This window comes from Oryx dammah, unplaced genomic scaffold (assembly GCF_014754425.2).
Source record: "Oryx dammah isolate SB20612 unplaced genomic scaffold, SCBI_Odam_1.1 HiC_scaffold_2, whole genome shotgun sequence".
Taxonomy (NCBI): Eukaryota; Metazoa; Chordata; class Mammalia; order Artiodactyla; family Bovidae; genus Oryx; species Oryx dammah.
Genome location: NW_024070186.1, coordinates 185,065,804 through 185,078,804, shown reverse-complemented (window position 1 = coordinate 185,078,804; position 13,001 = coordinate 185,065,804). Strand labels below are relative to the sequence as shown.

The 13,001-nt window shown below is 52.6% G+C and overlaps 1 protein-coding gene across 1 annotated transcript; it reads right to left on the bottom strand.

Moving 5' to 3' along the window:
* Positions 1-1,070: 1,070 nt before the first annotated feature.
* Positions 1,071-11,847, bottom strand: KCTD7 (potassium channel tetramerization domain containing 7). The gene is made up of 5 exons (XM_040260593.1): positions 11,682-11,847; positions 8,981-9,150; positions 5,872-6,050; positions 5,059-5,431; positions 1,071-1,318 (listed from the first exon to the last, which is right to left on the bottom strand). Exons 1-5 carry the CDS (start codon positions 11,823-11,825, stop codon positions 1,291-1,293), a joined length of 894 nt encoding a protein of 297 aa, XP_040116527.1. The 5' UTR covers positions 11,826-11,847; the 3' UTR covers positions 1,071-1,290.
* Positions 11,848-13,001: the final 1,154 nt, after the last annotated feature.

The window sequence follows — 13,001 nt, the reverse complement described above, 5'->3', positions numbered from 1 at the left end:
CCTGCCATACAAGGTGGTCTGCAGTCACAAAAAGCTTTCCCCAGCACTCCCAGGGGTGGTTTTGTAGTAGAAAGCCCCTGACAAGACACCTCCAGATTTTTCCAGCACCTCAGAGGGCAGATTTCCAGCAAGTTTCACTAGTATGGCACCCCCATGACTTCTCTGTCATTCAGTGAACCTGGCCATGCCTTGTCCAAAAAGGTCTAGATACCAGCTCTTGGGGGAGGGGGTATTCATCCTTGGACCCTCTATCTCAGTCTTAGTGGCTGCTTCTTAGCTATTCCTATATTCTTTATAGTTATCCCTACTCTTTATTAGCCAATCCTTCATTCCTCCAATTGTATTATAACTATTTATATTCAAGATATAAATTATTCAAATTACCGTGTAGCCTTTTTTTTTCTCCTGACTGATACAAATGACTCCAAATGGAATTCAGGAACGGAGACCTTATAGGCTGATATGTCAGAGGTAAGGTCCAAGAAGCCTCTGTCATTTTCCATTTTGGATGGGTGGGACGTGAAGGCACATGGACGGCAAAGAGGTGAGCAGGTGTTCAGCTTCCTTCCCTGGCATGCCCATCAGCTGTTGTAAGAGAATACTGTCCCTTTCCGTGTCCACTCTGGGAAGCTCTGGGTTTTGGCTGGCCTCTGCTGCACAGGTGGCTCAGTGGTAAAGAACCCGCCTGCCAATGCAAGAGAGACACGAGTTCAATCCCTGGGTCAGGAAGATCCCCTGGAGAAGGGCAGGGCAACCCACTCCAGTATTCCTGCCTGGAGAGTCCCATGCACAGAGGAGCCTGGCGGGCTACAACTGAGCAAAGCAACTAAGCACTGCTGCACGTGGGTACCTGCCTGCAGCCTGCAGTGGCTTTGCTCAGCTGCAACCAGAGCCAGAGTCCTCTGCTGGCCCCCTGGGGTCTTATAGATGTAACATAGTGTCTTCTGAAGCCGAAGTGTGTGAAAAACCAGACCTGCTCTCATTGTGTGAACCAAGTTGCCAGTTTCACCTTGACTGCTCCAGACTGCTGCAGACACTCCCTGTAGGGGTTCTTTCACAAGGTGCCTCTGGACCTTGAATCTGTTTATTATATTGCAACTCTCATATCTGGAAGGATCGCTGGCCACAACCAACTCCAGCATCATGAAGATGTAGGGACAAGGGCCAGAGGCTACTCATGCTGGTGCCTCCTTGTGACCCCCACTGAGGCACTGGAGTGTGTCTTGGGGGTGCAGGCCCAAGACAGGAGAAAAGAGGTACAGGGCTTTCAGCAATGGGAATTCTGGGTCCTCAGTGAAGGATCAGGTGAACCCGCTTCCTAAAAAGATAGAATGGTCAAGGGAGGAATTTGAGGGTCATGAACAAATGGTCAGTACTGCATAAAAACCCCAGAAATCCCGCGGCACAGGTGGGTAGGCCTACCGGGACAGAGATCAGGTGAGGGTAATTGCAGAGGGACCTCCAGGGGGGGCCATCCCCCTTTAACTTCAAGTCTGGGTGGAAGTTCAGCTGCATGTCACAGGGAAGGGTCTGTTTGATTTAGCGTGGCAACACCAAACATACCACGTTTTAAGCAGAAATCAACACATTTGCTGGCAGCCTGGAGGGTGAAGGAGGGATGAGAATACATCTCTAAATAAGAAAGGCACGACACCCAGGTTCTAGTTCTTGACTTTAATGCTAGTGAGGGTACCAAGGCTCTGTGGATCGAAGCGCTCATAGACAGGAAAATGAAGAACACAGGCAGCATCATACGGTGTACACAAACCCAACACTACAGACGACGAAGGACCCGTGACCTCCCACACCCAGAGGCAACTGCCTGCTCCTCCTCTTGGTCTCCATTCCCATCTCCCGACCCCTCAGCCAGCCCACCCTACCCCAGTTAACATATGTGTATACACGTATGATTCTTCCAAAATTCCAAAAAGTGCCTCTCCCGCCCCTGCTCCCACAACTCTGGCTTCTGATGAATAAACCCTCCCTTGTAATAAGCATCATGAGGTAGGCACCACCTTCTTGAAAGAGCCACAGTAAAATGGTACCTGAGACAGCTTAGTCACTTACAGTGCAATCAAATATGGACAGAAGGTATGCAGAAGGAAGATATCTGAAATCCCAACTGGGATCAAAATGCTGGGTGTGAGTGGTTTCTGTTCTGTTGTTGTTATCTGTCTTAACCATTAGAGGATCCAGCTTAGACCAAGAAGACACCCTGAGGCTCACCCAACGCTGTGGCTTGCGGTTGTCAATTTCCCAGTCCTCCAATGAGTGACCCAGAACAGGAAGATGACACCACGTGAGCAGCCGGAGGCACAAGACTCCAGAATGTCCCAAATCCCGGGGAGAAAGACAGAAAATTGCAGAGCACAGTTGACTGCCTCCCACATGATAAGCACTTGACAGCCTGGTGAGCTCACCAGAAGTTGAATAAGGATGCTGACGATCCCTTTATTTCTTGGATTTAGAGCATTACCCAAAGAATTCCCCCCACTTGGGTTGGTGGGATGGGTCTCGCTGTGTTGTTGTGTCTCTCTTGTTGTGTTGCAATCTTTGCAAACTGAGTTGCCGTTAAGTTTTTCATTCTTACTAAATTGCAGCTAGCATTGCACCATGCAGTCCTATCTCCTAAAACTTGCACCGTCCCAACCACTGAGCAGAGCTCCTGGGAGAAAAGGTGCCCAAAGTCAAACGTAAGGGAAGCTTCAAAGGCAAGTCCTTTGGTTTGACCAACTGATGTTACGCATGAGAATTCCATGAACGTGGACTTCCTTTCACTCTGGAAAGCAGTTGTCCTCTGGAACCCTCCTTCCTGACCCAACCCTTTGTATGCTCTGGGCCTGGCCACTGACAGCTGAAAAGGGAACCCAACTGGGAGAGGTCACTTCCTCAGAGATGACCTTTATTTGGAGGCCATCGCCACAAACCCCCACGTCCAAGAGCACTTTGCAGCCTGGCCGTGGCTCCTCATAAGAGGATGGCCCAACGTGGTCATCAAGTTCTCTCACTCCATGTGGAAAGAGCTCTAAGCTGGCTGCTGGTGTCTCCACCCAGCCTGGTCTACCGGCCTGTAGCCTTGTCTCCCCATGGAGGCACGGAGCATCCCAACATGAGGAAAACTTGGGGAGCAGAGAAACAGGGGTGTCTCCAGCAAGAGGCACAGGACCAGTGTTCTTACTCAGTGCCCCTGGAGCCCCCGGCAAGTCTTAAGGGCCTGATTTTGAGCAAACCTGCATTTGCGTGAACCAGTTGCTCCCTGTCTTTTGTGTGTGGACTCTAAATAACTGAGTGCTAACAACAACAAAAATAAAATAAAATAAAATAATAAAATAACAGTGCTGTGATGCTCTGCACTGAGGAGGGAGAGAGAAGGGGCTGAGGTGGGATTACTGAAAGCTCTGGGCTTCACTGTCTGCTCTCTCCTCACACCGGCTCCCTCCTGAAGAGCCTGCCTCACTGTCTGTCAGAAAACAAATTTTTACAGGAATTCAAGCTACTGGCCAGTCTGGGCAACTTAAATCAGAGACTTTCCAATGAGAACAAGGCAAGGGCTGTGCTATTGGGGTCCAAGCAGGGATGTCAGCTCCAGAAAAGTGACAATCCGTTTGTAAATGAGAACGAGGAGAGGATGCGTTATTTCGGAACCTGAAGCAATCACTGGACCATCCCCTCCGATGTTGGCCTGGACGCCTGCTCCACGCACACAAGAATACAATGTACAAGTGGGAGCCCATGCCTGGAATCTTCTCACACAGGGGCCAAGGGGTCATTGTGTGAGGGAATTCAGCCAAGGTCTGGCCTGCTTCTCCTCAGCTCCCGCCCCCCTGCTCACCAGTCTCCTCCCGGAAGAATGAGACCGATGAGGCTCATAGGAAAAAAATCTTGTAAGAGCACCCGGGAGCAGTTAAGTTCAATCGCGATCGCAGGGAATGCCCCGCTCCAATGACTGGGGCCACAGAGTATTTCCTGGGGACGCAGGCCCATCCCCGACTGGCGGCCCCAGGCTGCAGACATAGCAAGAAGGAAACACAGTGGAGCAGAAGCTGCTGGATCTTTTTCTCTCCAAACTGGCTTCCTGCTTGTCATCCCTCAGCTCCAGGGACAGCTGCGCCTCTCCCCCAGCCCCTTCTTCCCTTCCCCAAGACAGACAATCTCCTGGAAGGAGAACACTGACAGGAAAAAGCAACAAGGGTTCCCCGTCCAGGGAGGTTCACCGTAAACTGGATCCTAACACATGGAATAGCGGCCAAGCAGGGATTCTGAGCCTCTAGAAAGGATGTTACATCTCAAAGAAGATCTAGACATCCTGCCTGCTTGACTGACTTCAGAAGGAGTCCCTGAAATGGACACTCCAGCCCCGGGAGGCAATCACCCTTCAAGCAAGGCAGGTTGGTGGAAAGGAGAAGCCCAGACCCTGAGGCAGGGCTGTAAACATTGTGCTTTTCTAAGGCCAACCTGGTGCATGGCTTTGGCAACTAGGGTAACATCTCCAAAAGGTGGTGAAGAGTATGTCTTGGGAGGAAAAGACTCTTTCCACATCCTAAAATGAAGCGTGGGGCCTTTGCTGGGGGAAGAAGGAAACAAGATGCTCCTTCTTCAGCCAGGGGCTGTGGGGAGGCCCGCGGGCAAAGTCCCCCCTACCGTGTTCTAGGTTCTTACTGAGACACTGAGGACGAGGGTGGAAGAGTGGTTACGCCTACATCAGCTTGGCAACGTGGCTCTAAAAGGGCACAAACTCTCTTGCAAGGTCAAGAAAATGACAAAACCTCTCTGGACTTGCTGGTCAAGCCCTTGCTAACCGGACCCCATCAGCCTCGGGCAGAGACCTCCGTGCCTTGAGGTCCTCCGGGGACCACCAGCCTCGAGTCTGGCCCCAAGGTATAGCCGGGGAGCCCGGGGCTGCCCCTCCGTCCTCCTGGAGCCGAGCCTCGGGACCCGTCCTCACCTCAGGAGGTGCTGGGGCAGCCAGGAGCCCCTCCGGGGACCTCGCTCCCAGAGCCACCAAGGGGACCAGCTACCCTCCCTGACGGGACTCTGCTCCCTGCCAGGGCTACTCACCACCACGTGATCTTGAACTCATAGATGGGGCGCTTGCAGTAGTAGTGGTTGATGAGGTGCTTGTCACACACCCCGATGCACTGGTGGTCCACGGTGAGGCCCTGGGCCGACAGGTCCGTGACCAGGCAGTGCAGCAGGTCGTAAACGTCAGCCACGGCCTCCCAGGGCCCGAAAGACACGTCCACTTCGCAGTGGTGCTCGAAGAGCTGCCCATCACTCTCACTCCGCTCAAAGCGCAGAGAGTTGAGCAGTGGGCACTCGTAGGGGGTGATGGGCATCTCCTCCTTGAAGACACAGACCTTGAGCTTGGCAAAGCGGGCCTTCCGCTGCACGGCGCGCAGCCGGGCAATCTCCACGATCCGCTCCAAGTGGTCTACAAGGGGTGAACACAGAGCCCGTCACTGGACGAGGCTGGGAGGTGGGGTAGGGAGCAGAGAGAGACCACCCCAGTGATGTCTGGAGGGAAGAGACAGATCCCCAGGGAGGGCACTCTGTGGGCCCATGAGGGGCACAAACTTCACCAGGGATGGTGGGCGGTTCTGCAGGGCCAAAGGAAACCAATGGGACAGGATGAGGGTGTCTTTCTGAAATGCAATTTGATGACGCTGCAGGCAAGGTGGGCCCTATCTCACCTGAGTCTCCCCCTGGGACTGAGAGGATGGCAGGAGGCGAAGCGGGACTTGCTCCCATCCCCAGTATGACAGGCGTGTAGGAAGCCGTGACCCCCTCTCCTGGTGGAGATCCCGACACGGACAGATGCCTCGCAACCCTCCCTCCATGCGCCTCGACTGCCCCGGGTCGTGGCCCCCTCACCTTTGTAGTAGGGCATGAGCCCCAGGAATGCCTGGCGCACCTTCTCCCCCTTCAGTGGCTGCATGTTCTCCAGCTGCTCCAGGAGGGGCCCGATGGCATAGTACTGGGCCTCCTTGTACACAGCCCGCACGCGCTCCCGGGGTGGCAGGTCCCCCGAGCGCAGGAAGTTCAGCACATCGCTGAGCAGGAAGGAAAGAGGGCAGGTGAGGGGGAGCTGATGGACCCAGACAGGGCCTCCCAGAGGTTAGAACACAGCCTCTGGACCCAGGCAGCCCACTGTGTAACCTCAGGTTAGAGAATTTAATCTCTCTGTGCCTTGATTTTCTACTCTGTAAAATGGGGAGAAAGTCAGAAAACTACCCAATCATGTTATGAGGGGATTAAATAAGTTAACATATAAAAAGTTCTTAGAAAATACCCGGCACAATGACTTCTAGTGGTTAAGACTCCATGCTCCCAATGCAGGGACCATGGGTTCAATTCCTGGTCAGGGAAATAAGATCCCACATGCCGCATGGTGAGACCAAGAAAGAAAGACATCCGGCACAGAGTAAGCCCTCAAAAAGTGTTAGTGGTTGTTATCAGTACCATTATTAATTATTAAGTATAGGAAAGTAATATAGGAAAAATGAAAAGATATATTTAACCTCTTTATATATTTTAATTGAGGTATAGTTAATATTACCTATGAATATACCCATAACAACAACCACCTACATCAAGATACAGAACATGCCTGGCTCCTTCCCTTCAACCTAGTGTTTTTGAGATTAATTTCCTACATTGTGTGCAGCAGGATTTCCCTTCCTTTGTTGTTTTTCTTCCTTTTACTGCTAAGTATCATACCGTTATATGGGTGTGCTATAAACTATTTACCCATTCTCCTACTGATGGACATTTGAGTTGTTTCCGGTTTGGGGTCTCTTAAGAGTAAAGCTGTGATAAATATTCCCTGTAAACATTTTTGTGGACTTGGGGACCAATCCCTCTTAAGTAAATGTCAGCAGGAGAACTTTTTGGTCATAAATGCCTGTTTGACAAAGTGGCTGTAGCATTTCATTTCCATTAGCCACGTGGATGAGTTCTGCACCCCCCACCCATCCCTGCCATCAGTATTATGCTATACAGAGAACATGACTGCCGAGCCCTGACACCTGAACAAACTGGTTTCAGGAGTGAATAAAAATGACACACTGTATTTCCTTAAAATAAAAATTCAGCTCTTTCAGTTCTCTCTTTAGATTCTGCAGTGCTAAGAGTCATTGGACCTATCACCGGTAGGTGTGGAAGGGCTCCTCTGTGAGGGTGCATGAGTAAACCCCAACATCAAGCTGTCACCTCAATAGTTTAGTTTATGACCATGACGCAACACCAGCCAGAACTCACTAAGTAATCATCTGTCAGCCACTGTTCAGGTGTTATCCCATATAATCCCTTCAATGACATGGGGTAAGTGCTCTCTTGCATTCATTTTATAAATGAGGAAAAACTGGGGCTCAGAGAGCTTAAGGAACACTCTTACTAAAGGAGCCACGGCTGCTGGAGGCCCATATGCAGACACAGGTGACTCCAAGCTCATACCCACAATGGTCCAGACTTTAGTCCAAAGCACTATGTACTGAGCCTAACTGGAAACCAGCCCAGGAGGAGGCCCAAGCAGCCTCCACAGTGGGTGCTGGGGGCACGTGTGCTCACCCACGGAGAAAATCCCTAAACTCTTTTATCTGAATCTTTCCACAACTTCACAGGCTGCTGGTGACTCACAGGCCACTGGAGTCCAGTAGCCTGAGGATAAATGCCACAATATCCTGTTTTCTGCCACACCCTTGCTTGGCCCTGCCACTCTCCAGCTGTGGCCACCTGAGCAGGGCACAGCAGCCCAGGGCCATACCTAGTGCCCCTTGCCCATCACCCCTTCCAAAATTAGTCCTTTAGGCTCGAAGGCAAAACTCAGTGAGCTCTGAAAAACATAACCCTGTGGCCAAGCCCAGTGAGGAGTGCTGTGGGAGATGCCAGCTGGGGCCAGCACTTTCCTCCCCCAAACAGCCTGCAAACAAAAATCTTTTTATAGCTCTGCAGAGAGATGTGACACTTTGTTTTCTCAGCATTGGAGGCAGCTGACAGCCCAATGGGGAAACCCAGATGCTTCAAAGCAAATTATTTGACCAGAGGCTCCTTTCTGAGGATGAAAAATGACCCTCTTCCCAGTGTGGGCAAGCCTGCTTGGAGGCTAGCACAGAGATGTAGCAGTGGAGGGTTTCCTTTTGTTCAAGGTCAAGGACCACGCTAGTTCTCCAGTCATCTCCAAAGCTAGATGGATGGGGCAAAGAGCTTCAGCCATATATGCAAAGGATCTGGCCAGAGGTCACACCAAGACTCTATTTAATCCACATGACAGGCCTGCAAAGCAGCTATAATTATTTCTCATTTCACAAACAAGGAAACGGAAACACAGAGTCTTTAACTTGAGTGTAAAGTCAGAAGTTATTTCTGGGAAAGACTTTTTTTTTGAGATTATGTCTTCCCATGTTTTACTGTTAAAATGACAGTAACAACTGAAGGGTTTTTTTTTTTAAGACTTGGCAATACTATAGGATGGCAACCCTATGTTGGCCCTTCCCTTACCTGTTTTATTTCTATTAATTTATTTATCACTGCACTGTGCAGCTTGGGGATCTTTAGTTCCTCAACCAGGGACTGAATGCAGGCCCTTGCCAGGGAGACCATGGAGTCCTAACCACTAAACCACAAGGGAACTCCCTGTTTGTTTAAAACTATTGGAAGAAGTCTGGGAACCACCACCATACACCATGTTCCTCCCTAACGGTGATACCGACACTGGTGGAATTCCACTTTCCAGTCTTTGCATAGCAGAGAAGCGGTTTCATCACACCTACCCAGCGTGTGTAACCTGGGATGTCTGGGGCTGTCCTTGCCTCCTCCGGGAAAGAAACTAAGAAGGCCGATCCAGTTCAGAGTGCACATTTATTAAATCCCACCAGCAGGTTATCTCCTCTTCCGGGTGTTACGGAAGGTGTCACGGTCCTGGGCCCCAGCCCAGGCCACTCACTCACCAGGACCGCAGGTGACGGCAGAGGGAAGGACGTACCCGAAGTGCGCGCCGTCGCGGTCGATGAAGTAGCGGCCGTCGGCGTCGGTGGGGATGTAGTGTCGCCCGCTGAACATGGCCGCCAGCATGGTGTCCTCGTAGCGCCGCAGGGTGGACAGGCGTGTGGTGAAGTGGGCCCCTCCGATGTTAAGCGGGACGACCTCAGGGAACTGGGGAGGAATCGCCGGCGCTTTCAGTCGGGCGGCTGGGGAGGCGAGCCCCAGCTGGGCGTCGCTCTGACCGCTTCTCTCCCCGTCCCCACACCCCCTCCTCCGTTACCAAGTCCTCCCCTCCTCCTTCCGCAGCTCTTAAATCGGGTCTCTTCCCTGCAGTCCTCCTACCTCTGCTCCAGAGTTCAAAGCCTTCGCTGTCCTTCCGCTTTCTGAACTTCCCATCTTTGGGCCTTTGCTCATGTCCCCAGTGCTCCTCCCACTCCTTCTGTCCATTCAGCAAATGCAACTGCCCCATACGGCAGTGTGTGCTGTTCACTGCGCAAGGGCACCCCGGCGAGCAGGCGAGCCCAGCTGTGCGCCTTCCGCTAATCCACACCGAGGCACGGTAGGGGTTAGCAGCATCCATTCATTTAAGAGCTTCTATTCAAGATCCCCTGCTCTGTGAGAAATTTTTTTCTTTTACTTTCTTTCAAATATTTATTTATTTGGCTGCTCAGGCGTCTTAGTCACAGCATGCGGGTCTAGTTCCCTGACCAGGCATCTAAGCCGTGCCTTAGGAGCGCTGAGTCTTAACCATTGGATTACCAGGGAAGTCCTGCGTGAGCAATTCTACTCTGTCATCCCTTGCCTGCCCCAAGATAGGTTTAACTAAACACTTCCACCATTGTGCCTTCACTATACCCACATTCTCCTCTATAATAGTGCCTTGCACAATAGGTGCTTTGTGCTGTTGGTGGTTATGTATTACTGCCCAAGTTTTCCGAGGGCAGGGACAGCATCTTGTTCACCTATTGTGAGGCCACCCAGAGCAGGGCTCACAGATGCTTGTTGAATAACGCCAGGCATCCTCTGTACCTCTCTGCTTCCCTCTTTAATCTGTTCAGTGAGATTAGTCCCCAGTCCAGTTACAGTTCTGGAGTCAAGGGCAGGGAATAAGGGTACCAACATTTGCCCTGAGAAGCTCTAGGTTCTCCCTAATATGCTCAGGGTTTTTTTTTTTTTTTTTCCTCCTAATCTCGTCACTGCTTGTGGCTTTGAAAGAAACCAGGCCAATTCTCTCTAATTTTCCCACAAACCTCCTCCAGATTAACTAAAATTGTATCCCACTGCATACTTCAATATTACGACATCGCTCTGGCTCTGTGAAAGTCTGTGTGTATTTATCTAGACAGTCCTTTCTCCCAACATTCAAATCCTTTGTGAAATAAAAGTAGGAACAAACAGTACATCAAAGCGGTCCAGGGTCTTGTGCAGCGTGCCTGGCTCATAGTGAAACCTCAAATAAGCATCGAATGAATGGATGAATCAGACAGACAGGCATTTACAGTTCTGTGAATGTAGGTGATGTTACTCATCTGCACCCAAAGGACATAGGAAATGCCTTCTGCTTATTCAACAGCTAGCTCCTCTAAAACTATTCTATGTGCACATCAAGGACTCGAATATTATTGGGGGATAATAATACTTTATATTACTCACATGAAGCCATGTAACATTTTACATTACTCACATGGAGCTATGTACTGTGAAAGAGCTTGCATTGGAATGCTGGCCTATAATCTCCAGGTCCTATGCTTTTTCTCTCAAAACAGACTGTTTCCCAGTGACAGAGCACACACACACACACAAATGGCACCCCGTGTCTCCAACGGCTCTTTTCTTTCTTCAATTACAAAAGTCCTCCTGGAGTTTTGCCCATTTCACAAGTGTCCCATGGTGTTTAGAGCACAGCCTCCTAACCCCAAGAAGACACTGAAACTTCCCAAGAGCCTCACCCAGGTCCACCTTGCCCTTCTGGGGTTGAGTCCCTTCATCTAGAATGCTACCTGTCACATGCGTCCACGTCTGCCACTACCTTAACCCCTGTCTCCTAGCCTCTGTCTTCAGTGTCCAGCAGGGCCCCTCCTTCTTTCCTCCAGAGGGTCATTTCAGGTGTTCACAAGATAGTGTCACATGCATTCAGTAAGACCAGTGGACACCACTGTGCGTCACAGCCCAGCATCTAGGAGGGAGAGCCATGGAGCTGTCAGGTGGGTAAGGCTACAGCTGTGAACTGGCCTGCTTTACATCAGCACACTGCCCCTGACCCCACTCTCTGGGCAGCTGGATACTGGGTCCGCACAACTACCCAGGCGTCTTCTTGGATTCTCTAGAAAACACTATCATCTCTTGGGGCTCCAAGGGTCCCTTCCCATGGCCTACCCTCCCTCCTCCAGTAGATAAGGGTGGGACAAAGGGATGGGAGTACCAACCCCGGAGGCAGTGAATCCTCGAAGGAGGCGGCTGGGAGGGCCAGGTGCCTCCTGGGACAGGGAAGACACACCTGGTGCGTTTGACAAGGGGTGGGGGGGATCGGTGGGTGGTGGGAGCGGGGTGGGTAGGGCAGCAGAGAGGACTGGCGCCGCCCTCGGCCCGACCCCCACCCTCCACCTCCGCGCTGCTCACATCCCAAGGTCAGCTCTGCCGGACACTGGCTCCTCGTTCTGCGGCCCTTCCCACGCCCCCAACCCCTCCTCAGGTCCAGGTACCTCCTGCGGCAGCAGAGGCAGTGCCTGCCCCGCCTGCGTGGCCGTCGGGGTGGCCGGCTCCAGAAAGTCGTCTTCGGCGTCGGAGCTGGACATGGCACCGTCCGGGCGACGGCTGTCTGGCTCCCGCCCCGTGACTACCACCATCCCTCTGGCTCTGGGCAGTGGGCGCGGCTTTGCGCGGGCGGGCGGGCGGGCGGGCGGGAGGGCGGCGGCCCGGGCACTAGCACCCAGCAGCTCCTGGCATGACGCGGCGCGGCCGACAGGCGGGGCCGGAGGGGCCGAGAGCGCAGCGCGCGCAGGCTGGAGGGCGGCGACTCCCTCAGCGCCGACCAGCTTGCCGACCACTGTGGGCACCGCAGGGCCACTGGCCTGACCCGGCTGCCTCACGCTATTGGCCGAACCCCGCTAGCGTCCGCCCCCCGATTGGCAGGAAGCTCGACCAATCTCAGGGCAGACAGAGCTTTCAGCCCGCGCCTGAGTAGCCATCAGGTGCCAGACTGCTGGCCTTCCCGGCTCTGATTGGCCGTCTGGTCAGCGGGCTCGCCCTCTACACCCGCTACCACTCGCTCCACGCAACGGGCGCGCGCGCGGCCACCACCTCTAAGCCGGGCCTTCTTGTTGGCGGGGAGGGTGGCTCCCGCATCCCAGTCGACCCCTAGGAACTTGCGGAGAGAGAGGGCTTGCGACTTAATCGTTCGTACGTTTCCAGGGCAATGGGTCCTGCGCATCCTTGGGCGTCGAAGGCCGGGGAAATCCGGATCCGGGAGGACCGGGTCTCCTCAGTGGAGAACCTGAGCATCCTTTCCTGAGGGAGGAGGCTGAGGTCACTGAGGTTGTAGGAGAGGAGGGGCAGCACTGCGACAGAGGCTGGCCCTCCTCTAACCGCAGAGACAGAACCTGGGTTTCCAGTCTTTCCCGACTGACTCAAGCAGCAATCCGAAAAAGGAAATTCAAAACAGGGGCAATTGAGTTCGATTAAGAATGGCCGTAACTCTTCACCCTCTACGCGTCAGGTCTTCCTCTGGACACCTGGAGACACGGATGGAGACACGCACGCCCTGTCCAAATAAGCTCACAGGCTGCCGAGGCGAAGTCCAGCCTGGCCCAACACGTCTGTCTGCAGCCTTGGATGCCGTGTCTCCTGGTTTGACAGTCAGCTCAGGGACTCTCCTAGGGGGTCAAGATTTTAGCTCTTTCAAACCATTTTTACATCCGGCTCTTCATTTGAATCTTACATTGTTGTGTCAGAAAAGGAAACTGAGCCCTAGAGGATTAGCACAGCTTCAGGAAGGTCAGCCATGAGCAAGAGGCACAAAACTT